Consider the following 23,460-nt stretch of genomic DNA (forward strand, 5'->3'; position numbering starts at 1 on the left):
AGGGTGTGAAGGTCTCAGAAATCCCAGGATAACTCTTCCCTCAAAGCAGCCAAACTTTCACCTTGAGAGAATACTTCAGTCTGAGAGGTAAGAATGCACTTTTCCAAATGAGAAGAAAACACCACTCACTTTTCAAAGGGATTAGTGTCATTAAAAAATTCCCCAAAGCCAGGGGTGTTTCAGTCACTTGATCTACTAGAAAAGATTCTTTTTTTCCCCCCTTTTGTGCCTTTCTGATCAAATCTTGAGAGACAAAATGTGAAAATAAGAAGCAAATTAAGCCTGTATCCACACATAGTAGCATTAACTGTGCAGTGTGGGCAGAATATCACATTTGGTATTGTTTTGAAAAGGCCTGGACTTCATCAAGTACAATCAGTAGGACATTTGGCCACGTATGAGACTGCTTATTAGTCAAGTGCTCTTCATTAGGTGAACTCAAAATGTCGCAATAGTTACTACTGCTTGGTATTATTTTGGAAAGCAAAATGACCACACACATCAGCATTTGGTAAAGCAGTAATTTAACCACCAAGAGAACTCCCTTAATTCACACATACATAGCTTCATCCTTCTCCTAGGCCCAAATTTCACTCAAATACATTTAATTATGTCCTTGATGACAAACCCATGAAAGGTTTGCTGCCATTTGTTTGCTGCCATTTAAATTCAAGATGTAAGCTACCCGTAAATACAACTTAAGATTTCTCTGGATCCACTTAAAGAAAACAAAAACATCACTTGATTTTTTTTTAAAAATCATATATACATATGACTTTCAAAAAGTAAACTAAATTTCGAAAAGTGATGATCTCGTTCATCCCTCCCTCTGCTACTCAGTTCCCCTTCTCAGATCTGAATCTAAGTCTTGCACAGTAAGGAGGTATGTGCAATAGAACTATAGATTGGGTAAATTCAGTGGCTCACTGATGCCACTGAGCAGCCAGGCTGTTTCTATCTCTCTGTGGTATCTATCAGCCTTGTCCTAATTGTTGCAAGGCCAAACTGGATTGTGTGTTCCCTCTGTGGTTGCATGGTGACCTAAGGAATTTCAAGCATGAAATCTGTAAACAGAGACATCCAAAAGTAAAAAAGGGATCCTTTCTCCCTACTGTCTCTTTTCAACAGAAAGAAAACTTTTGCCCAGAAAAACCTCTCTTCCCCCCAGTAGATATATCTCCAAGTCTCATTGGTCAGAATTGAATGACATATTTACATCTAAACCAATCATTGGCAAGGGGATCAGGGCTACTTGGCCACTATGATTGGATTAGACCAATTAAGATCTGATCCAGAGTCATACAGGCCAAGTGCAGACACCTGAATAGTAATGAGGGGACGTGAGGAATGGTGGCTGGATAAACACTGCTAAATTATCTTGCACTTTGCCTTATTTGTTAAGCAAAATCACTTGGAAATTGGTCTATATTAGTAAAAATCAGTTTCAAATTGAGGAGAAATAGCGAAAAAGCAATTATCCCAAGCAGTCAAGTTCAAACAAAAACCAGGTGTCACTTGGTTAGTATGTAACTATTCTGTGACATTGAATATTAATGTCTCCTAAAATCCGTGAAGAAAAAGAGACTCAAAAACTGAAATTATAATAAAGACTAAAATGGTTTCACATTTCATGAAGTATGCCAACATTTGAAACTAATCTCTTAGGTTACTAACAGGCTTTCTAATGACACAGGGGAAATCCTCCCTCACACATGCCCACCCTTACACACATCACCCCCCGCTGCAAGCTAAAAGTCCTGTGGATAGGTTCTATTGTACTATTTCTGCTTGGCCAAGGCCTGGGGCTCTTAATTTAAAGATACTGTCTCATCCAGTCCCCAATCCAAGGTGTGTAGCTTTAGGCTCCATTCCACCAGCCAGTAATTTAATTTTGCTTCCTTGGGACCCAGCAAGTCCTGTGCATTGTTCCCACCAACATGCTCTCACCTCTGTAGCCTTGGGTGGTTATAAATAAATGAATTTATTCATAAGTGGAAACACACTTGCCTTACATGGAACATGTTTTTCTCTTCTTTTAATCCTTTTTGAGGTGCAAATGTCTCACAGATCCAGTCCTTTCCCTCCTCAGTGACTACCTACCCCTTTTAAATTTGACTCCCTCACCTTGGATACAGCTTCTTCCCCTTCAGCTGTTAGCATTCAGAATAAAATAATCACTCTCAAGAAATGTTTTCTATTTTCAAATGGAAATATTTTCTGATTTTACATATGTATATATAAAATAATATGGTGTCTATATAGTCCTAGTATAGTCTTTCCTCTTTGGGAGTTCACATTTCAGAGACAGATAAACAATACATGTAATAAATGAGTAAATTATATGTTATATTAGAAGTTATGGCAAAATATAGAATGAAGGGAACAATTAGGATGGGGACGAGAGGATTGCAGTTTTGAACATGATGTTTATAAGTGTCTCACTAAAACAGCGACATTAAAAAATGAGATATAATTCACATACCATAAAATGTATTCTTTTAAAGTGCACAATTAGTGATTTTTAGTATATTCACAAAGTTGAACAACCATCGCCACCATTGAATTGCAGAATACTGTATTTTATCCTATCTATGGATTTGGCCATTCTGAACATTTCTTGTAAATGGACTCATATAATATGTGGCCATTTGTGTCTGGCTTCTTTCACTTAGCATAGTATTTTCAAGGGTCAATTACATTGTAGATGCATCAGTACTTCATTTTTTTGTGGTTGAGTAACACTCCATTGTATGGATGTTACCTGAAAGAGACCAGGACAGAGCAGATCTGTCTCTGGCCCTCCCGTAGTGTGTGGGTTCTTGACCTCATGTAGGAGAGATTTCACATCAGGGGTCCAGGTGATTTTGAGAGTGTGTGTATTGAAGCTGGGGACAGTGAAACAAGGAAGGGCCTAGGACAAGAGAAGTAATAATAGAGAGACTAGGCTGGGCTGCTTTGGTTCTCTACAAATGTGGTAGGAAAGAAGTGAGCCAAGGAGGGGCTGCTGTTGGCTCACTGGAGAGTCAGAGGAAGGGGGTCCTTGGAGATAGGATTAGGGGTTAGCCCAGGGCAAGCTGCCACTGCTCATTGCCCTCCTGGCTGCAAGTCTTGGAGGTCTTGTGAGGACCCTTGTGGAGGAAGAAGAGGGGGCAGGGAAAAGCACAGGAATGCTCCCAGGAGGGAGAGGTAGAGTGTAGGCTGGGTCCTTGGTCTGGAGGGTTTTACAGGCTGGGAGTTTAGGGGAGGTCTTAGGGAAAGATTTCAATTGAATATTCATCAGCTCTTCCAGGTATGCCTTTTCAGGGTTGTGGTCTCCACTGATTGGTCAGCGCCAGGGCAGGGGGTCATTAGTCACTGCAGCTGGTGCTGGCATTGCCCACCTGGTTTTGCTGCTTTTCTGGACTTGGAGCTGTAATACAACTGAGGCCTAGATGTTATTTCTAGGGAGGAAAGGTCAAGGGGTTTAAACCACATGGCCAGCGATATGCCAGGGGACGAAAGGCCACCCCGGGGGGGCGAGGTCCAGCACCAGGTGTGCCTGATGCTTTCCACCCTGGTGACCTGTAACTGGCTATAAATTGTTTGGTCAGTTTGTTTAGCTGTCTCAGTTTCCTCATTCTACTGGCCGAGAAGTTTTCCTAGCTTCTCACATCCTATCTAATGGATATACCCTATTTTGTGTATTCATTCATCAGTTGATAGACATTGAATTATTTCTGCCTTTAGCTGTTATGCTACTACGAACATTCGCATTCAGGTGTTTGTGTGGACATGCGTTTGCAGTTCTCTGGGCACATACCTAGGAGTGGAATTGCTGAGTCATGTGGCTATATCATTTTACATCACCAACAGCAATATGCCAAGGTTCCAATTTCTTCACATCCTCACCAACACTTGTTATTATCTGGCTTATTATAGCCAAGAAGATATCATTTAAGCTAAGATTTGAAGGCACTGTGGGAGTGAGCCATGTGGATATTCAGGGGGAGAGCCTGCCAGGCAGAGGGGCCAGCCAGGGCAAAACCCTTGAGGTGAGAGTGTGCCTGATGTGCTCCAGGAACCGTAAGGTGGACAGCAAAACAGAGTGATAGGACCAAAGTAAGTGAGAGAGCTAATAGAGGGCCAAACACGGGTAGTTCAAGGCCATTATAAGGACTTTGGCTTTTACTCTAAAACAAATAAGTTGCCGTTGAAGGTTTTTAGAGCAGGGAGGCGATGTGATTTGACAATAAAACAAACAGTATCACTCTGATTGCTGAATTATAGGAATATGTGGGCAAGGATGGAATCAGGGGGAATCAAAGAGAGAACCGGTAGATTTTTGCAAGAATAGTGGCTCGTAGGGCAGTTGGTATCAGGGAGTGGTGAGAAGTCCTTGAATTCTGCATATCTTTTCAGGTAGAACCAACAAGGTTTTCTGCCAGACTGTGAGTGGAACATCAGAAAGGAAGGAGTCAAAATGTGTGGTTCACTGATTTTTGCTTCAAGATATAATATATCAAGAAATATATTCAAATTCATTTCTTCCCTAGTAGGCCAGAACCAAAATTCTTAGTTAGGTGATTTTAAATGTTTAAAAAAATATTGTCCAAGGTAATTGATAATTATAATAATAATCATAATACCCAATCTATTAACCCAACTATCTCATGAGACAGGTAATATTTTCCTCAATTTACTCATGTGTAAACAACTGACAGCTTCTCTTCCCCCGCTTCCAAGTTAGGAACAACCAGAAAAATCAAATATGCCCCCTAACCATTACACAGGACTCCCTGCTTCTAGTTAGCCCACCTGTATCTTCCCTATGCTGCAGCCTCCAAACGGGGCATACCTGAAGCCTTCCTCTTTTTCTGCTATAAAACTTTCCCACTTCTCTGCCTTCCTTGAGTCTGTGTTAAATTGCAAGTGATGGTGGCTGACTCCCTTGCCACGGCGAGCTCAAAATGAAGAGCCTTTGCTTATTCTCATTTGTTTAGTCTTCATTTATTTCCACAGGTGTCTTAGGTCAAGTTTCCCAGGAAATAGACTTTGAAATGAAGACTTGAGTGTAGGTTTATAGGGACAGACTCTCAAGATCATCTCCTGTGAAGGGGATGGTGGGAACAGGACTGGGCAGAGGGAAAAGTTGACTCATGACACAGTTGCACTAGTGGCTTTAACTGATCCTGTGAGTAGCTCTGAGTCTGGGATGGCCCTTCAGAAATGTATCCTGACCTGGATCAGTCTTTGAATGCAAGTTACCATTGAGAAAGGAGGGGAGCCGTATGTGAAGCAGGTCTCTCTAACCAAAGGCAAGTCTAAGGGCAGATCCTAGCTGTGAACTCTGAGCAGCCAACACTCTGACAGCTGGAGGAGGAAAACTTGGATCCCCTGTGGGGAGGGGGCATTAGTCAACCACACTAGACATGCAATTGGCAGCAGATTAGCTCACCTTTGAATCAAAGTTTAAAGCTCTTTTCACTACATCATAGCTGTCTTCACCCCCCCAAAATGACAAATGGAGATTTTGTGACCACTTATTTTTCCCCTCCTCGTCCAAAACCAAGACCATATTTACAAAGTGATTCTGACATTTTTAGTAAGTGATTTTGAAAATATCCATTGACTCAATTGAATATGGCTTTTAAAAGATCTGAAATGAGACCCCACCAACCAAAGCAGTTAGCTGAATTACCACATGTAGACAGTTACACCAGCATAATGTTACAGTGCCTCACGAAATGTTTCCTCTCTGAGTAGAGTGGCACGTTGTTCCAGCTCTCCAGCTTGAGATGCTGACAAACTGAAAATAAATTGATGTGAAAATAGTATCATTCCCACTTTAAGAATATCCATTCCCCAGGGAAAATTACTCCGTATCAGTCAAAATCCTAATAAAACATATCTTGAAAGTTAATAAAATATTAATGTATTCTTTCAAAGACTCAGGTTTCCTACCTTACTTCATAGTGTTTATGTGAGTATTGCAATACTTTTACCTTTATTTGAGCTACTGAAACTCAATGCCTCTTTCTGGTTTTTAAGCTAGTTGATACTCTATGCAGAAATAGAAATTTACCTAAAGATGATAAAAAATGTACACCAAGTTCTGTCTGCAGATTGATCTGAATAGTCCCTTTATCTGTAAACAAGTCTAGCTGTGGCTTTTTTAATAAATCTGTCTGTCAGCATACCATCTCCTCATCACAGGACCTTCTGAATTCTTACTCGTTGTCCCCAGAGCTCTGGCTCTTTCCTGTTCTGTGTGTCCTGGAACCCCCTCAGCCACCCCCAGCCCTTCTCCTCCCCTCCAGAGTTTGTCACCTCTTGGTCGCTCTCTGTGGGATCTCAGCCAAATCATGATCTCTTTTGCCCTTAGCATAGCATGGTAGTTCTTAAACTGTGAGCCTAAGAATTGTTAGGAGAAACAATTAAAACAGAAGATAGGAAAGATTCATCCTTGATCTGAAGAATCAGAATTTCTGCTCAAATGTAAAATCATAGTTAAATGTCTCTTTGTGGAATTCTGTTAAACATCCCAGCTTGAGATCCACTGACAAGCAAATTTCACATTTCTAGCAACTGATGTAGTTTCCTGGATGTAGAACATCGGGCAAAAAGTAGCGTTCTCCATTGATGCTTTTCTAAAGTTGTGTATATAGTAGCAGTCTGTGCACGTTGATTTTCCCAGCAGTAATACTTTTGTTATGATAAGACCTATCAGAATGGAAACATTAGAAATACAAAGTAAGGCCACTGATCTGGGAAAAATTGCTGTGGAAGAATTGGAAAAACCTGGTGATTTCTGGAATGTTAAAAAGACAGCAAAGGAGTTGAAGGATTACTTCAAGGGAGTGAGAAGATGGCAGTGGAAAAATGGCAATGATGAATTATTGAACAAAATTAGATGTAGCACTGAAAGAGGTATGGGGAGCTCACAAAGATAAGAACATATAAATTAATTTTATTTCTTGAGTACCTATTATGTGCACTGCATTGTCCTAAAGTGTACCAAGACATGGTTCCAAAATTTGCATTTCTATTGGATTCAGCTGGAGAGATTATTAAAAATAAAATTTGTGGACCCCACACTAGCTCTATTACATTTAAATAACTGGGGTTGGGACTGAAAATCTCTAAGGTATAAAGCTCCCCAAGTAATTCTGATGCATGCGATGAAAGGGTTAGTGTCTGGGAATCACTGTACCAGAGACCACAAAAGTGACTGGGGCATAGTGTTTGTTATTAAGCAATATACAGACCAATATATTGAGCAATATGCTGTGCCAATTTTCTTGACTGCCTTATATTCATGGCTTCTGTTTAATTTGTGATGTGTCTTTCTTCTGAAATGCCTTTTCTTCCTCTCTGCCATGAACATGTTATCCATTCTTCAAGACCCATTCAAATGTCGGGAACTGGAACTGTGCTCCACAGTCTCTGCCACCGCTCTTCCCACCCCACATCCAGGACACAACCACATGCAAAATCTACCCTTAGAATATCTACTTCACCCATCACCACCTTTTCATCCCCATTCCCACCTTTCACACTCCATCTGCCCTCTTACCACAGTTTATTCTTCTTAATGGTTCTATTAATCTTGCACGATTCAAGTATAATTATTTTTCATATCAAAAATAAAGTTTACTATTTCCTCATTACCTACAAAGTTAGGGATGAAAATGCTCCAGTCTAGCATTCAAAACCACTGCATCGATTAGACTCCCTTTGATTACGAGCAGCAGAACCGACTCTGGCTAATGTGAGCTGAAAAAGAAACAGGCTAGTTTTCAAAATTGAAGTTCCAGTCATTTCCCTTTTTTTGTATGATTCTCAAAATGCTCATTCTTAGAGATCGTCTGATTCAACATATTTCCAACTCTTATTAATAGGGTAAGAGGGGATATTGACTGAAAACCACCTATAATTATGCTAAAGGTGGAAAGATAGTTATTTCAAAGCAAAATTAATGTGCCATTACCAAAAACATAAGTGAATATTAGGGAGAAAAACTAAGAAATGTTCACTATGCCCAAAATATGGCCCCAATCCAATTTAAGTAAAATTGGGAGCAATGGAGAGGAATTCTGGGCCTTCTTTTCTGAGACATCAGAGGTCAAATGGGTGTAATAACCAAGGACGCTCATACACGATAGTCTCCGTGAGCTCGGGGCTGGGGGAGAAGAGAGGCTAGTAGTTTGAAGTAAATGTTGGAATCAGTGTGTGGAATGATTCAAGAAGTCATCGTGCATTTAAGGGTCCACATAAGCTGTTTTCCTTTTTTTCTGTCGGCAATCAACCAATTTCCACATGACTACAATGTCCTTTGCCAAACACCCTATAGCATTTTATTTGTAAAAAAGTTAACCATCATAACACAAGAACAGCCAGAATTTTATTAGGGAGAAATTCCATAGGGTAACAGCAACTGCAGCATCTTTAGGAGGGTAACAAGTCTTCCACTTCCAAATTTAGGAAAGGTGTGATAATCTCCCGCAGTTCCCACATTTTGCGGCGCCCAAGCATTGTGGGGAGCACCCTTTCAAAGATAAATGTGGCATCAAACAACAGTATGTAACATGAAAGTCCCGTGAAGGTGAGGACATAAAACATGACGAAAATCCTCAGTGCACGCTTCCTACAAGGAAGGAAAACATCTGTGTTAAGAACATTCTGAAAACACACACACGCGCACGTGCGCGCATGCACAGAAGTGATTCCAGGCTTCTCTGCCCAGGTAGCTTTTCAAGTTAAGTAACTGAACTTCTCTTGACCTCAGCTGACATCTGCTAAAGGAACTTGGCGTTGATGGACACTGACACTCTTCTTAGGATGGGCATTGGATTTTTAAGATTCTATAGACATGAAACAATGAAACCCTCAATACTGTGAGGCTCTTTCCTCTGAAATGCTCTTCTCACAGATGAGAGCCATCTCTGCCTCGCCTATGAAGTATCTGATGCCTATTGGGCAGAAAATAAAGACACGGGGCAGTTAGATTATCCTCGGGCTACAAAATCAGTTGTGACAAGTGAAGTTCCACCCTCCCTGTCCCCCATTTTGTCCTGACGTCAGACTTGCCCTTCTTAAGCAATGTAAGTTTTTCCCAGTCTTTGAGGACTCCTCCTTCTGGGCTGTGCCTATGATGTATTTTACTTATTTGCTTTTAAGTCTTCGCATTATTATTTTCTAATTATAAATGCAATACATGATGAGAGTAGAAGATCTGGAAAATCCAGAAAAACACCAGGAAGAAAAGGAGTGTCACAGATGATCCAGTTACCTGGAGATACTTACCATCTAGAACACATTTCAGAAGAGAAAACCTAGAGTGCAGTTCAAGCTAAGAATGGATATAGTTTGTGCCCCAACTCAGTGGGTTCTATAAAACCTCAGCCCTGTTTTTTGGCATTATTGCCACTGGCCATCTCTTGGAAGGTATACAAATAATTGCTTCTACTTCACACATTTATTAAAGAGCCAATGTTCTTAAAATACTCTGTGAGGAAGAGGCTGTGAGGGCCCTTGACATGAAGCAGAGAAGTGCTGGTCTCCAGCAGCACTGAATGTAGGTCTGTTCTTTCTCTTAAAAACAGAAACAGTGCACTACCAAAGCATATCTAGAAAATAAACATTTTATTCTTAAATCCTAAAACTAGTCATTTTAGAAATACTAAAACTGGAATGTTTATAAAGAAACCCATGTAACATTCATTTTTAAGAGGAAAATATTTTTTCTAAATTACTGATAATTTAGAAAACTAGTAAACTATAATCCCATCACTCCTATAAGTTTTTTTCCTTTTTCTTTTCCTTCCTTTCTTCCTTTTATTCATTCATTCTTCTCTTTTTTTTAATTTTGCTTAGTTGTTTTTGTTGTTGTTGTTAGAGTGTATCTTTCAGTTTTTTTCTTTGCTACAGTAAACTCTCTAGGCCTCCCTGACCAGGGACTGAACTCACAACCTAGGTATGTGCCCTGACCAGAAATCAAACCAGCATTCGTTTTCTTTGTGGGATGACATCCAACCAACCAAGCCAATACCTGTCAGGACTCAAGCATTTTTCTTAGCAAAACATCATACCTGCTAAATAAAGATAAGTTTTTTTATAATATTACATGTACAGAACCAAAACTTAGTCTCATCAATAATTTTATTTATTTCAAATTTATCTTCTATAGAGAATAAAAATATTCTTTTGACATTTGAATACTACATATATCTATCCAACTACTTGTCAAGCCTTGACATGCATAAAATCTTTAACCTTGTCCAAAACATTCGTGTTACTGTGGTGAATACACAGGGGAGAACTATAAGGGAGCTGAGGGTTTGAGGATAAAACAATATCAGGAAGAAGCCACTCTCTGAAGCTAAAAACAGCAAAACTGATACATCATCATTGACCAAGCCTGCAAAATACACCTCCTCAAAAAGATAACATATAAATATACTCAGTGGAACTAGTAGGGTTCTAGTTCTCTGCAAGAGATTGGTCTAAATCTTGGGAAATCTTAGCTACAATGTAATGATGTGATGAACAATGACCAGGGCAGCTGGGTAATAATCTGCCCATAAAACACAATTAAGTGATCATTGAGAGGTATTCACTTCCTTATCTATTTGTTTTTGAAGTGTAACTCAGATGTTATTAAGTATATGACTCAGTGGCTTCTAGTTAGTCCATCAGCTTGTCCAATCACCACCACTATCTAAATGCAGGAAGTTTTCATCACCCCAGAAAGAAAACCTGCACCCACAAAGAGTCCTCCCTGTTTCCCATCACCCCCAGGCCTGCCAACCACTCATCTCTTTTCTATGTGGATTTTCCTGTTTTGAACATTTTATGTGAATGGAATCACATTGTGTGTGGCCTTTTGTGTCTGACTTCTTTCACTTAGCATGTTTTCAGCAGTGATCTGTGTTATAGCATATATCAGTAGTTTATTCTGTTTTGTGGCTGAAAATACTCCGTTGTACTGACATACCACATTTTGTTTACCTATTCATCAATTGATGGACATTTATATTGTTTCTACTTGTTAACTACTATGAATAATGATGCTGTGAACATTCATTATACAGGTGTTTTGTGGGCGTATATTTTTAATTTTGGGTGTGTCTCTAGGAGTAGGTCACGTGGTAGCTCTATATTTAATGTTTTTGGGAACTGCCAAGCTGTTTCCAAAGTGGCTGCACCATTTTACAGTCCCACTAGTCATATCTGAGGGTTTTAAATTCTCCACATGCTTGTTATTGTTTGTCTTTTTATAGTTATCTTAGTGGTGTAAAGTGGTATCTTGTGATTTTGATTTGCGTTCCCCTAATGGCCAATGATGTTGAACATCTTTTTATGTGCTGACCATTTGTATATCTTCTTTGAGAAAACAACAATCTATTCAACTCCTTTGTTCATTAAAAAAATTAGGTTGTCTTTTTTGTTATTAAGTTGTAGTAGTTCTTTATATATTCTGGATACTGGAATCCTTAATTTATAGGGTTCTGAAAAAGTTGATTCTGACCATTTTTTTCCAGCTCTCTCATTGACTTTATGGAATAGAAAATTTTCTGGGGTTTTTACTCCAGCATTTTCATTGACATCACTCCTCACTTATTAATTTTTATTGAACATGATGAACCCCTTTTATATTTCAAGTCCCCATATGATCAAGATTTCTGCCTTCAAGTGGCCCATGAAGTATCAGGAGACAGATTTAAAACAATTGAATTGCAATCATGTGCTGTGGGCTGTGTCAGGGTTATACTCAAGGTATAGTGAGCACACAGAGGAGGGAGCTGGAGATTCCCTCTGGGTTGGTGGGTGAGGCTAATGAATCTGAATGGACTCAGATATACATGATTGTGTGGCATCTCCAGAAAGGAATTCAGAGAGTCAGAATTTGCTAGTGTGTATGTCTGCAGTACTGTACAAGGGAGAGGCATCTTGCTCAGCCAACAAAGGTTTTTCAAAGCTGCTTAGCAGGTGTGTGTCTTTGTGGAGGTGGCTGCATCACAGTTTGCAGACTCTGTCCTGCAAGATTTATGTATATATAATGATCTACAGCAATAAGAAAGAAATACATGTCTATATCTGTACATCTAATGCAATGGATCTATATCTAAAATAAGAAGAATACTATGACTTTTAAAGAACACAAAAAAATTATAAAAGAAGATGAAACAAAGGTTTAGTTAACACGAAGAAATTTAATCTTACTATAGTTCATACATATTAGAACCTCTGTCCAGACCCCAAAAGCTTCTTTCTCTGACTTACCACATTGTAATGCGAGGAGGAGAGTTCTGCACTGAAGTGGGTGGGGAAGCCTGGAGAGGCAGGGGCCCCATACCTTCCAGACACATTTCTTCAGGACTCAGAGAGTCTGTGTTCCCTTCTTGCATTTGGTACGTCCCCAGCTTTGTATTCAGCACAGTCATGTCCTTGCAAAAGTTCTGGAAAAAAGAACATACTCATCTATTATTAATAGGAAGAGACACAATGACAGAGTAAGTTAGCATCATGGTATAACATTAAACAAAACCCACATGCTAACCTTTGCTGGATTGTTCATGTAGGAAGATAATTTTCCTCATACTGAATTTATCTGTTAAATTGGTTCATCTACGTAGAACATATTTGTTGAGCAACTCCCATCAGGCCCTGTTCTAGGATCTAGTAGCCAACAGAATAAACAAGGAATATGTACTCTATTGCATGTGCATTTCTTAAGGAACTGGAAGAGAAATTACATGTGTGTTTACAACACCTAAACACATATATACATTAGATACTATGAATTAAGATACATGCTAGGCCTGAATATGTAGGTCAGTTGATTAGAGGGACATCTCCATATGCCAAGGTTGTGGATTCAGCCCCTGGTCAGGACACATCCGAGAATCAACCAATGAATGCATGAATAAGTGGAACAACGAATCAAAATTTCCCTCTCTTTTTTTGTCTCTCTCCCCCGTCTCCCTCCTTGCTCTCTTTTTCTAAAAATCAATCAATAAAAATGTTTTTTTAAAAAATGCTACATGCTAAAGAGAAAATAAACAAGGTGATGAGGTAGAGTAGCTGAGGTTTGGTGATGGACATCTACTCTAGAAAGGGAGATGATTAGGCACCTCTGAGCAGGTGACAGATTAATTCATTTAGTCACTGTTTCACTCCCCCATTCATTCACAGAAACTGAGTCATTTTTCCAACTAAGGGAGATTAGGGAAGGTCTGGGAGAGATGGCATTTGAGCTGAGCCTTGAAGAGTGGGTAATATGTACACGTGAAGGACCAGCTCCAGGCGGAGGAGATGTGGGAGCAGCCCAGGGGTGCGGGGGCTCGGGAGTCCGCCAGACCTGTGAGATGTTCTGTGGCCCGGAGCAGAAGGCCAGGAGCGGCAGAAGACAGCAATAAGGTTGGAAAGAAATCAGTATGTCGTACATTCTTAACTTCTTGGGAAGGATTTACCTCTGTGTTTATGTGTATATTTAAATCATGTAATTTTATCATTATTTGAGCTTGTGTAACTGTGAATCTTACCTTTATTCTCGCAACAAGTTTCTCCTTTAATGCATGAGCTTCGTTACAAGCATCAGCCTGAAAAGATACCCACAATTTGGGGTAAAATAGAAATTCTATTTCTCTAATTTATACAATAAAATCTCACTCATTTTGATACCAGATAGTTGTAAAGTGGTTTTAATCACACTTGCTTTTACTCAGTGAAATCTTTGCTCTTAGAGCAAACTCATAGTGTGATCATGATAAATTGCAAAAAGAATAACCAAAAGATTAATGAAATTCTTTTCAATGTTTTAAAAGTATAAATTTATACAACAGCTACTTCTTATAAATCATCTTTTTCTCTTTTTATTACTCTTTCCTTGCTCCTTAAAAACCATCTACCAGGTCACTAATTAGAGAAGATTTTTAAAAGATTTTAAAAGTTACAATACATAAACCTAAGTCCTTATTATGTTAGTCTGAATATTCGGGCCTCGTGGTTTAGCAAAGAGCCCTCCACCCACAGTGCTTCCTCATTCCTTCCCACTCTCCCACAGGCTGACAGGCAGAGATGACAGATGGCTTTGGCTGGTTTCTACCAGGAAGATCAAGAACCAGGATGAACGCAAACCTTCACCTTCTAAGACATGAATGCCAATTGCATGTGTGTCGGTAGTAAAAAGTTTTAAAGGTTTTCAATGAATCACCCCATAGTAGGTTGGCAGCATCACTGGAAAACAGAGTTATAGTGGGCAGAACGGTGTTCTGGGGTTCAGGAAAGGGGGGGTTCTAGATAGAGGTGCCTTTCCTTGAAATTGATTTTTAAAGAAGCATTTGCCAAGGCAGTGAAGTATGGGTTTCTGAGGCATGGTTAGCAATGACAAACATGAATTATAAAGCCCCAAATATCCAACAAAATGAATTTAATAAGTCTAAAAATCAAATCCTGCATTATATACAGTGAAAAGGTAAAATAACATCTAGTTGCACAGAATGTTTTTAAAGAAAAAATGCTAAGAGAAAAAAGACAAGTTGCAAAATAATACATGTAACATAATCCCATTAAAATACAATATGTAAATATATGTATAGAAAGATTTTAAAGAATATGAATATATTAAAATGTTCACTGTTTATCCTTGAGTAACTGGGATTATTTTTCATTTTTTAATGTGAAAAAGTTTAAGGTAAATATATGTATTACTTTTATTAAAATAAAAAGATATACATGTATTTACATGTTTAAAATATATATTAAATATTTTATATATTATACAGACATGTGTTTATGTATTTTTTAAAAGATTGTATTTATTTATTTTTAGAGAGGGGGAAGAGAGGGAGAGAGTGAGAGAAACGTCAATGTGTGGTTGCCTCTCGCATGCTTTCCACTGGGGACCTGGCCTGCAACCCAGTCATGTGTCCTGACTGGGAATTGAACTGGCAACCCTTTGGTTCACAGGCCAACAGTCAATCCACTCAGTCTCACCAGCCAGGGCTATACATGTGTTTATATTTTTAATGGGAGAGCAAGAACAGGACTGGTTCTTTTCATCTGGAAATTTGGGCAACTCACTTCACATTTCTAAGTTATGCTTTTCTCTTCTGACAATGAGAGTATAGATTAAAAGACAGCAAGTTCCCTTTTAGGTCTAAAATTCTATCTGTCATCAAATTTTAGATTCCATTCACTAAAATTCTCTAAATCTGAGATTTCCTTGAAGTACTGTTTTTCTTCCTTAATTATAAAGCCATTTTATCATTACCTGGACAAAGTTGTTGTCCATGTCTCCTAATTGCTTTTTAATTTCCATGATCTTCTCCTTTAAAACAAAGGGTATAAAACAAAAGTTGTAAAGAATAATGTATGGAATTAAAACAAAGCAAATGACAATTTTTAGAACAAAGTTAATTCATGATCAAAAAGTTTGAGATTTAATAGAAGCTTCTTTTTTTTTCACTCTTCTGGGTGCTAATCTCTAAAAATCAATGTTAAATTAAATCAATAGGATATTATTGGCCATATGTGTATAAGAGGCCATTGAGCTAGGCATTGTGCTGGTTGTACACCAGTAATAAGAGTATTTGCCCTCAAATAGTTATAGAGTATAGTGTATACCCTTCATTCATTACCAACCTCTGAATTACGAGATTTAATTATTTAAGAAAGAGCTGTGATGTGATTGTCATAGTTTACTGGTGTCCTGGTTTGTTTATATAGAAACTGTTTTTACACAGTACTTATCAAAGGTAACCGAGATTGGGAGTCAGTCTCAGAATGGAAGTCCAGTTGTCCATATGGAGATTTCAGAAAGCTTCGTGGACTTGGGGGCGCAACAGCAGGCAGTACCCAGAAGCCACCTCCAAGGACTCTTCTTAGCTTAAAGCTCTTTTATACTTATTTCTGGTGTGTGTGTGTGTGTGTGTGTGTGTGTGTGTGTGTGTTCAAATGCTTTTACTAAATTTCCCTCTTGCTCCATTTATGGCTTGCTGAGTCATTCCACTTCTTCAGGAGAAAGGAATGAGCCAATTCATGTGATATCTTAAAACTTCATTAACTTATGTCTCCTTTCATTTTCCTAAGCTTCATTTGCTGTTCTCATACCTGTTTCTAACAGTGTTTACTTTTCCCTTCACTAGAGTAAACCTACAGCCATTATTGACCTTGTATCAGTAACAGTTATATTTAAGTTTCTTATTCATTAAATTACTGTCTGTGTTTTTATGCAGGCTTTTCCATCAGCCACTAAACCTATTGAGGACAGAACTTGTGCCAATTTTTTTTACAGCCATGTTTATTGAGGTTATAATTTATATACAGTAAAACTTACCTTAAAAAGTATATAAATCTATGAATTTTGACAAATGTATACTGTCATATAATCACCACCACAACAAGGTAGGGAATATCTCCATCATGGCTCAAATTTCCTGTGCCCTCTGTCAACCTCCTCCTCCCTTTACCCATTTGACTCTTGAAACCACTAATCTACTTTCTGTTCCTATTGTTTGCCTTTTTCAGAATGTTACATAAATGGAATCATGAAGTGTGTAATCTTCTAAGGCTGGCTTCTTTCCCTTAGCACAATGTGTTTGAGATTCATTCATGGTGTTGGATGATTAAGAAGGCCATTCCTTGTTATTGCTGCACAGTATTCCATTATACAACCTGTGTTACAATTTATCCACATATCAGTTGGTGGATATTTGGGATGCTTTAAATTTTTAAGTTTGTGTCTATTTTTTTAAGTGTATACACAACTGTGGAACTCCAGAGAGAATCTCCATACATATTTGTGATGTTTTTTCCTTTCATATTATCCCAAGACCTTATGGGTTTGTTTTTTAATCTCACTTTCATTTATTTTTGTGCTTTTCTATCTTTGCCCTCTCTGTTTTGATATCCATCCCTCTCTGGCCCTAACTCCTGCTGAAACCCTCATTCCTGTAGTACAGATGACTTTTAGAGGAAATTTTCTAAGGCAGAATATCTCTTGACCTTTGTCCTCTTCCTTATTTTCATGGTTTGCAATTTGCAAAGGATAGTGGAAAAAACTCTTGACTTTTCAACTAGTACAAAGTGAGGCTGCTACTTTAAAATGTTTAACTGTGACTTTTAAAAGACACAGTTAAAGGCAATTTTTTCCTTGTTAATAAATCTGTGCTGATCTGTAGATGGCTTTTAATATGTGAGGGATCTAAATAGCATTACTTTTCTACAATAAAAAGATATTTCTCTATGCTCGCTTCAGCAGCACCTATACTGAAATTGGAACAATGCAGAGAAGATTATTAGCATGGTGCCTGAGCAAGGATGATAAGCAAAAAAGATATTTCTCCTTTACTTCTTTCAAAATCCACTTAATTTAAATTCTTTGGCTTAAGCTAAAACAGAGGCTGGAAATTTCAATTAAAAAGTGGAAGCTAGATACAGACTTTTTCCTTTTTTAGAGGAAAAAGTATCGATCAAGGCTCCAACGTCTAATTCTTTCCCAGAGTCAATCACTACGTTTTAACATCTTATGACTCTTAATGAAGGGAAAATTAAACCTGTCTCAGAAAAGAGTTTCTAAGAGATGTAAGAAGACTAAATAAGAGAGAACTTTGGCAATAGTGAAAACTAACACAAGAACTCTTCATGAAAAAAGCAAAGATAGATACAAAAGTATCTCTTACATTCTTCACTAATATTTATTGCCTGACAGCCTTCTCTGTACCATTAGGTGCTGGGATACAAAGATGAAGAGTGTTCCCTTAAGTAACTCATCATTATCCTAAGACAGCGTCAAGATATAAACCTATCAAATTTGTCTGAGTGATTTTCTACATAGAATTTAAAAGTCTAGCCTTTTTATGTCACCGGACAACAGAAATGGTGGCATGCAGGCAAAAGGTGCTCAGAACTGGCCACCAGGTTGCCTTCCTCCCTATGACAGAAATTGGTTTTAATCCTTGTTATGAGCTGTTAAACAGCACAAGGGGTGTCAGAGTCCCCACAACCTCCCAGACTGTCTCTTCCAAGCCTCCAGCTCACCTCGATGTTTGCCCCCTGATCAGGGTCAAGGTCCTGGTGTGACTCCAGATTTCCAATTTGGCCCTCCAAGGACATTACCTCATTTAATAATCTGCAAGAGACCGAGAGAGGGGCTGAGTATGTAGATTAAAAAATAATCACCTAATGTATAACTTTTTTTATCTTTTCAGAAAGATCTATTTTAATCTTTAAGAAAATGAAATCCTATTCCTATGTCAGAAGACTCTTGGGTAGCAATTTTGTTAGGATGGGAAGCCATAAGTGCAATTCAAAAAAGTTAAAAAAAAATCTCTACATAAATTATTTTTTATTTTTTTCTCTCTTTTATTGTTGTTCAAGTATACTTGTCTCTATTTCCCCTCTACACTCCCCCCACCCCAGCCATCCCACTTCCCACCCTTGATCCTACCCCCCCTTGGTTTTGTCCATGTGTCCTTCATACACGGTCCTGAAAAACCTTCCCCCTTTTCCTCCACTACCCCCACCCACATCCCCTCTGGTTACTGTCAGTTTGTTCTTAATTTCAATAATTTAGATAATAGTAAAGAACTATTAATAGTAAAGACCTAACTAGCCATAGGAGCAGAAAATTTAAGTGACTGAGATAGAGGCTTAGTTAAATTTCCAGAAAAGAAACAGAAAATATCTGGGACCTAGGAGTAGGCAAAGAGACCTTAGACTTGACACTGATAGCACTACCCATAGGAGGGAATATTGATAGACTGGACCTCATGAAAATATGAAACTTCTGGTTGGCCACTGACTGTTAAAGGGGTTTTCGTGTCGCATGTCTGGCAAAGGTCTTATATCTTGTATATATGAAAACCTTTCAAAACTCAATGTTCAAAACTCTCCAATCAGAAAATGAACAAAAGACATGCACAGAAATTTTTTGAAGAAAATATATAGATGGCAAATAAACATATGACAGGATATTCAACATCATTAGCCATTAGAGGCTTGCAAATTAAAACCACGAGATATCACTGCATATGTAACTTATCCTAGAGTTAAGGTGAAAAATAGTTATAATACCAAATGCTATAGTGAGGTTGAGGACGTGGAGAAATTGGATCACTCTTACGTTGGTGGTAGGAATGTAAAATGATACAGCCACTCTGGAAAATAATTTGGAACTTCCTGTCAAAACTAAACTAAAAACAGACTTACCTAACATATGACCCAGTGATTTCACTCTTGGATGCTGAGAAATTAAGACTTATTTTCACAAAGGAAGTTGTACATGAATGTTCAAAGTAGCTTTTTCATAATAGCCCCAAACTCAAAGTTGTATTAGTTGTCCTTCGGTGGGTGAATGGTTAACCAAACCATACGTATCCATCCTGTGGACTCCCCGCTCAGTGAAGGAAGGGACTATTGATACATGCAGCGACTTGGGTGAACCTCAAGGAGATTATGCCAAGTGAAAAAAACAGTCTCAAAAGGATACATGTTGCATGATTTGACTTATGTAGTATTCATGGAATAGCATAATTATAGACAGCAGATTCGTTGTTGTCAGGGGTTAGAGACAGATGAGAAGGAATGAACGCTTGTGTCTATAAAGAGGCAGCACAAAGAAGCTAAAAATCTTACCACAGTGTCGGGGGAGGGATTGAGCCAAAAGGAACAAGGACTCACTAACATGGACAACAGTGTGGGGATTGCTGGGGGAGGGGGCTATAAGGGGACTATAAGGGATTTTAGCCAATACAGTGAAAAAAGGAGTGAAAGGCATGCAGACTGGAAAGGAAGATAAAGAACTGTTTCTATTTACAGATGATACAGTTATCTATGTGGAAAACACAAACAACCTATGCAAACTACTAGAGCTTACACATAAGTTTAGTGAGGTCACAAGCACAAGGTCAGCATACAAAAATCAACTTAATTTTTATACAAAGGCAATTAATAATTAGGATTTGAAATTTTTAAGTATCATTTATAACAGTACGAAAAACATGAAGCATAAAAGCATGAATCTAACAAAATCTAAAATATTTGTACACTGGACACTATACAACACTGATAGAAGGAATCAAAGATGTAAACAGATATATTATACTCTATTCATGAATTAGAGGAGTCAATATTGCTAAAATATTGATTATTCCAAAATTTATCTATAGATTAATGGTAGTTCTAATAAAAATCACAGCAGAGTTGACAAGCTGATTCTAAAATCTACATGGAAGGCAAGAAAAGAAAAAGAAAAATGAACGAAAGAAAAGAAAACAAAAAAGAAAATTCAAATAATCAAAAACTGTGACCTTTTTATAGTGTCTCTATTCATAATTGCCAAAAAACCTAAATGTGCTGCAACTAGTGAATGGATAAACTGTTGTATATTTATATAATGGAAATACTATCCAGCAACTGAAAGGAACAAACTACTGATATATGTGACAACATGGGTGAATTGCAAATGTATTAGGCTATGTGAAAGAAGGTAGACTCAAAAGGTTACACACTGCATGATTCCATTTATGTGACAGACTAGAGAAGGCAAAGCTGTAGGGACAGAGAGCAGATCGGTGGTCACCAGCAGCTTGGCCTGGGGAGAGTGGTGAACTGCAAAAGGGCAGGAGGGATTTGGTGAGTGACGCAAGCGTTCTTTGTCTTCACTGAGGTGGCTGTTCAACTAGAGGCATTTTTCAAAACTTGCAGAACCATACAATAAAAAACAATTTTACTGTATGTAAGCTATGCTTTGATTTTTTAAAATGGGAAGACAATTTAATGCATAGCATTTGAATGAAAACCACAGACTCCTCTAAAAAGCAAATGTGTATGCTTTGGAAGAAAAAAAAAGATTTATTTTTGATAGGATGGCCAGGAGAAACTGCTGGGAAGAGACAGTTAACTGAAAGGCATGGTGATGCTTCCTTCACTGCAGGTGGAGATACTGAACAGAAAGGTGAGAAAACTCCTGGGAGGAGAGTCGTCCTGCAGTGGGGAAGAGCTTGGAATGTGGCAGGACGGTTCACAAGGCTAGAAGTATTTATTTCTAGGAAGAGCTTGCATTTATTGTTTATTTTATACCAGACATTGTGTTAAATTATTTATCTACAGTAGAGTATTTAATTCACACAAAACAAAACACCAGTGAGGTGGCTGTCATCAGTGCCTTTTATACAGAGGATAAAAGTCAAGATTTAGAAAAGGTTGGTTAATTTAGCCAAGAAATGTTGGTGTCAGGGTTCAAACTTGGGTCCCTCTGACTCCAGAGCCCTTTCTCTTCATACAGTGATGAGATAAACAATTTTATTTTTTATTTTTTTACTTCATCTTAAAATGTTGCATTTAAATTCAGATATACATTAAACAAATATACTTTTATTTTCTTTCATGTTAAACTGGTCAGATCCTTTTAAATAATACTGGATAAAACTCAAGGGTCATTGGGCACCTGAAGACCACCTCCCTTTGATATCTATTAAAATGGCATGAAAGAAAGAACCTATAAGGGAAATCATTCCCTTAAGAGAGAGCCAAGATGCTGATAACTTTGATGTAAGCTTTGAGATTTTGTGATATTCTTTTCTTTTCCTTTTATTTTAGAGAAAGCAATACATTTTAATTTTTATGTTTATTGTTTGTAACTGAATTTATTGAGGCAACATTGGTTAATAAAATTACATAGGTTTAAGGTGTACAATTCTATAATACATCATCTGTACATTGTATTGTGTGCTCACCACCCAGAGCCAAGTCTCCTTCCATCACCCTTGATACCCCTCTCCCTCTCCTACTTCCCCCCTCATCCTCCTTTCCCTCTGCTAATCACCATACTGTTGTCTGTGTCTATGAGTTTTTTTTTTTTGCTTAATTCCCTTTACCTTTTCCACTGCACACCACACTTCGACTCTGACAGCTGTCAGTCTGTTCTGTGTATCTGAGTCTGTTTCTATTTTGTTTGTTAGTTTATTTTGTTCGTTAGATTCCACATGTAAGTGAAATATGGTACTTGTTTTTCTCTGACTGGCTTATTTCCATAGTATTTTCCAGATCCATTCATTCTGTCACAAAGGGTAAGGTTTTCTTTTTTTTTCTCTCATGGCCAAGTAATATTCTATTGTGTGTATGTACCACAGCTTTTTTATCAGCTCATCTACTGATGGGCACTTGGGCTGCTTCCAAATCTTGGCTGTTGTAAATAACACTACAATGAACACAGAGGTACATATGTTCTCTCAAATCAGTGTTTTGGGTTTCTTTGGATCTGTTCCTGGAAGTAAAATCATTGGGTGATAAGGCAGTTCAATTTTTAATTTTTTGAGGTATCTCCATATTGCTTTCCACCATGGCTGCCCCAGTCTGCACTTCCACCAACAGTGCACGAGGAGGGTTTCCTTTCTCCACATCCTCACCAGCACTTGTTTATTGATTTATTGATGGTGGCCATTCTGACAGGTGTGACGCTAACTTCTAATCATAAGACTTCATACTTGTTGACCTAAAGACTTTCCTAAAGACTCTACCACCTTAAACCCAGAGTTCTAAAGTTTGTGAGGCTATAAAAACTGCAATTATTTTCTGACCAACCCCAACACTCTACATTACCTCTTCACTGTGTTTTCTGAGAGGGTTATTTTTTGTATAATATTGTTAATTTTCTTCATCCAGCCCAAGTGATCAGCTCCGAGCTCTTTCACTTGTAGACCCATCTGTGTGTTCCAGTGGTTTAGCTGGAAAAACACGTTCTCCTGACTCCTGCAGAAATATCAGTATGATCAGTTTTAAGGTAGAAATGGGAAACATCTCACATGGCCCCAAGCCCTATTCCTTTGAATGGCAAATTGGTTTGCTTATTCATTTCCTGTCACCAGAATAGGACAGATAGGCAGTTAGGCCTCAAGAAAGAAGTTTGGGAATTTATTTGATATCCATTTTAACAGACCTTTGCAAGGCTAGAGAGAATAAAGCTCATTTTACATTTAGTAAAAAATAAATATATTTTTCATTTCCCTGCACAGAGTGAATGTTAAGTATTGATTTCAGGTTACTGGTGGCATTTTAGGGGGATGGAGAGGAATACGATAGGGAAAGGGTCTACAAGAGCCTAACAATATTTTTAATGATAATTATAATACTTACCATATCTAGACAATTATCTGGGAATGATATGGTTCTGCCTATATGCTTAGGAATGTCCTAACTGTGCATTCTTGCTGGTACTTGTAGGAAGTTACTTGTGCACATGAGTGCTTCATGGTTCCATTCACGTGTGGATTTTAAGTCTTCTGGGCTTTCCCTAAGTTCTCGGCTACATTTCATTTTCCCTCCACAAAACATTATTACATGTTCCCTCTTGCATGTGTCAAGGCTTACAGTTCATGGATGTTCTCCTCTGAAAACTGCAAAGATGTAGACACTTGAGGATCCTCACACCGAACATGATATGTTTCTTGCTCAGCCCCCAGTTCCAACATATCCTGA

General features: G+C 38.2%; 1 protein-coding gene and 1 non-coding gene across 2 annotated transcripts in view; one reads left to right on the forward strand and one right to left on the reverse strand.

Annotated features, from left to right (window-relative positions):
- The window catches only part of LOC123813074 (single-pass membrane and coiled-coil domain-containing protein 2-like), a 107,166-nt gene extending 84,529 nt beyond the window's left edge, over positions 1 to 22,637 (reverse strand). The window contains exons 1-5 of the mRNA XM_045830124.1: positions 22,585 to 22,637; positions 18,022 to 18,112; positions 15,254 to 15,310; positions 13,524 to 13,580; positions 12,262 to 12,437 (exon numbers count right to left, since the gene is read on the reverse strand). Coding sequence (XP_045686080.1) covers positions 12,262 to 12,437; positions 13,524 to 13,580; positions 15,254 to 15,310; positions 18,022 to 18,096 — 365 coding nt within the window. The 5' untranslated portion in view covers positions 18,097 to 18,112; positions 22,585 to 22,637. The remainder of the gene's footprint in view (positions 1 to 12,261; positions 12,438 to 13,523; positions 13,581 to 15,253; positions 15,311 to 18,021; positions 18,113 to 22,584) is intronic.
- Positions 17,227 to 17,336, forward strand: LOC123813198. The gene has a single exon (XR_006784689.1). It is a non-coding gene; the product is annotated as a U6 spliceosomal RNA (small nuclear RNA).
- Positions 22,638 to 23,460: the final 823 nt, after the last annotated feature.

Source organism: Phyllostomus hastatus, unplaced genomic scaffold (genome assembly GCF_019186645.2).
Source record: "Phyllostomus hastatus isolate PE091 unplaced genomic scaffold, TTU_PhHast_1.1 phas_scaffold_93, whole genome shotgun sequence".
Taxonomy (NCBI): Eukaryota; Metazoa; Chordata; class Mammalia; order Chiroptera; family Phyllostomidae; genus Phyllostomus; species Phyllostomus hastatus.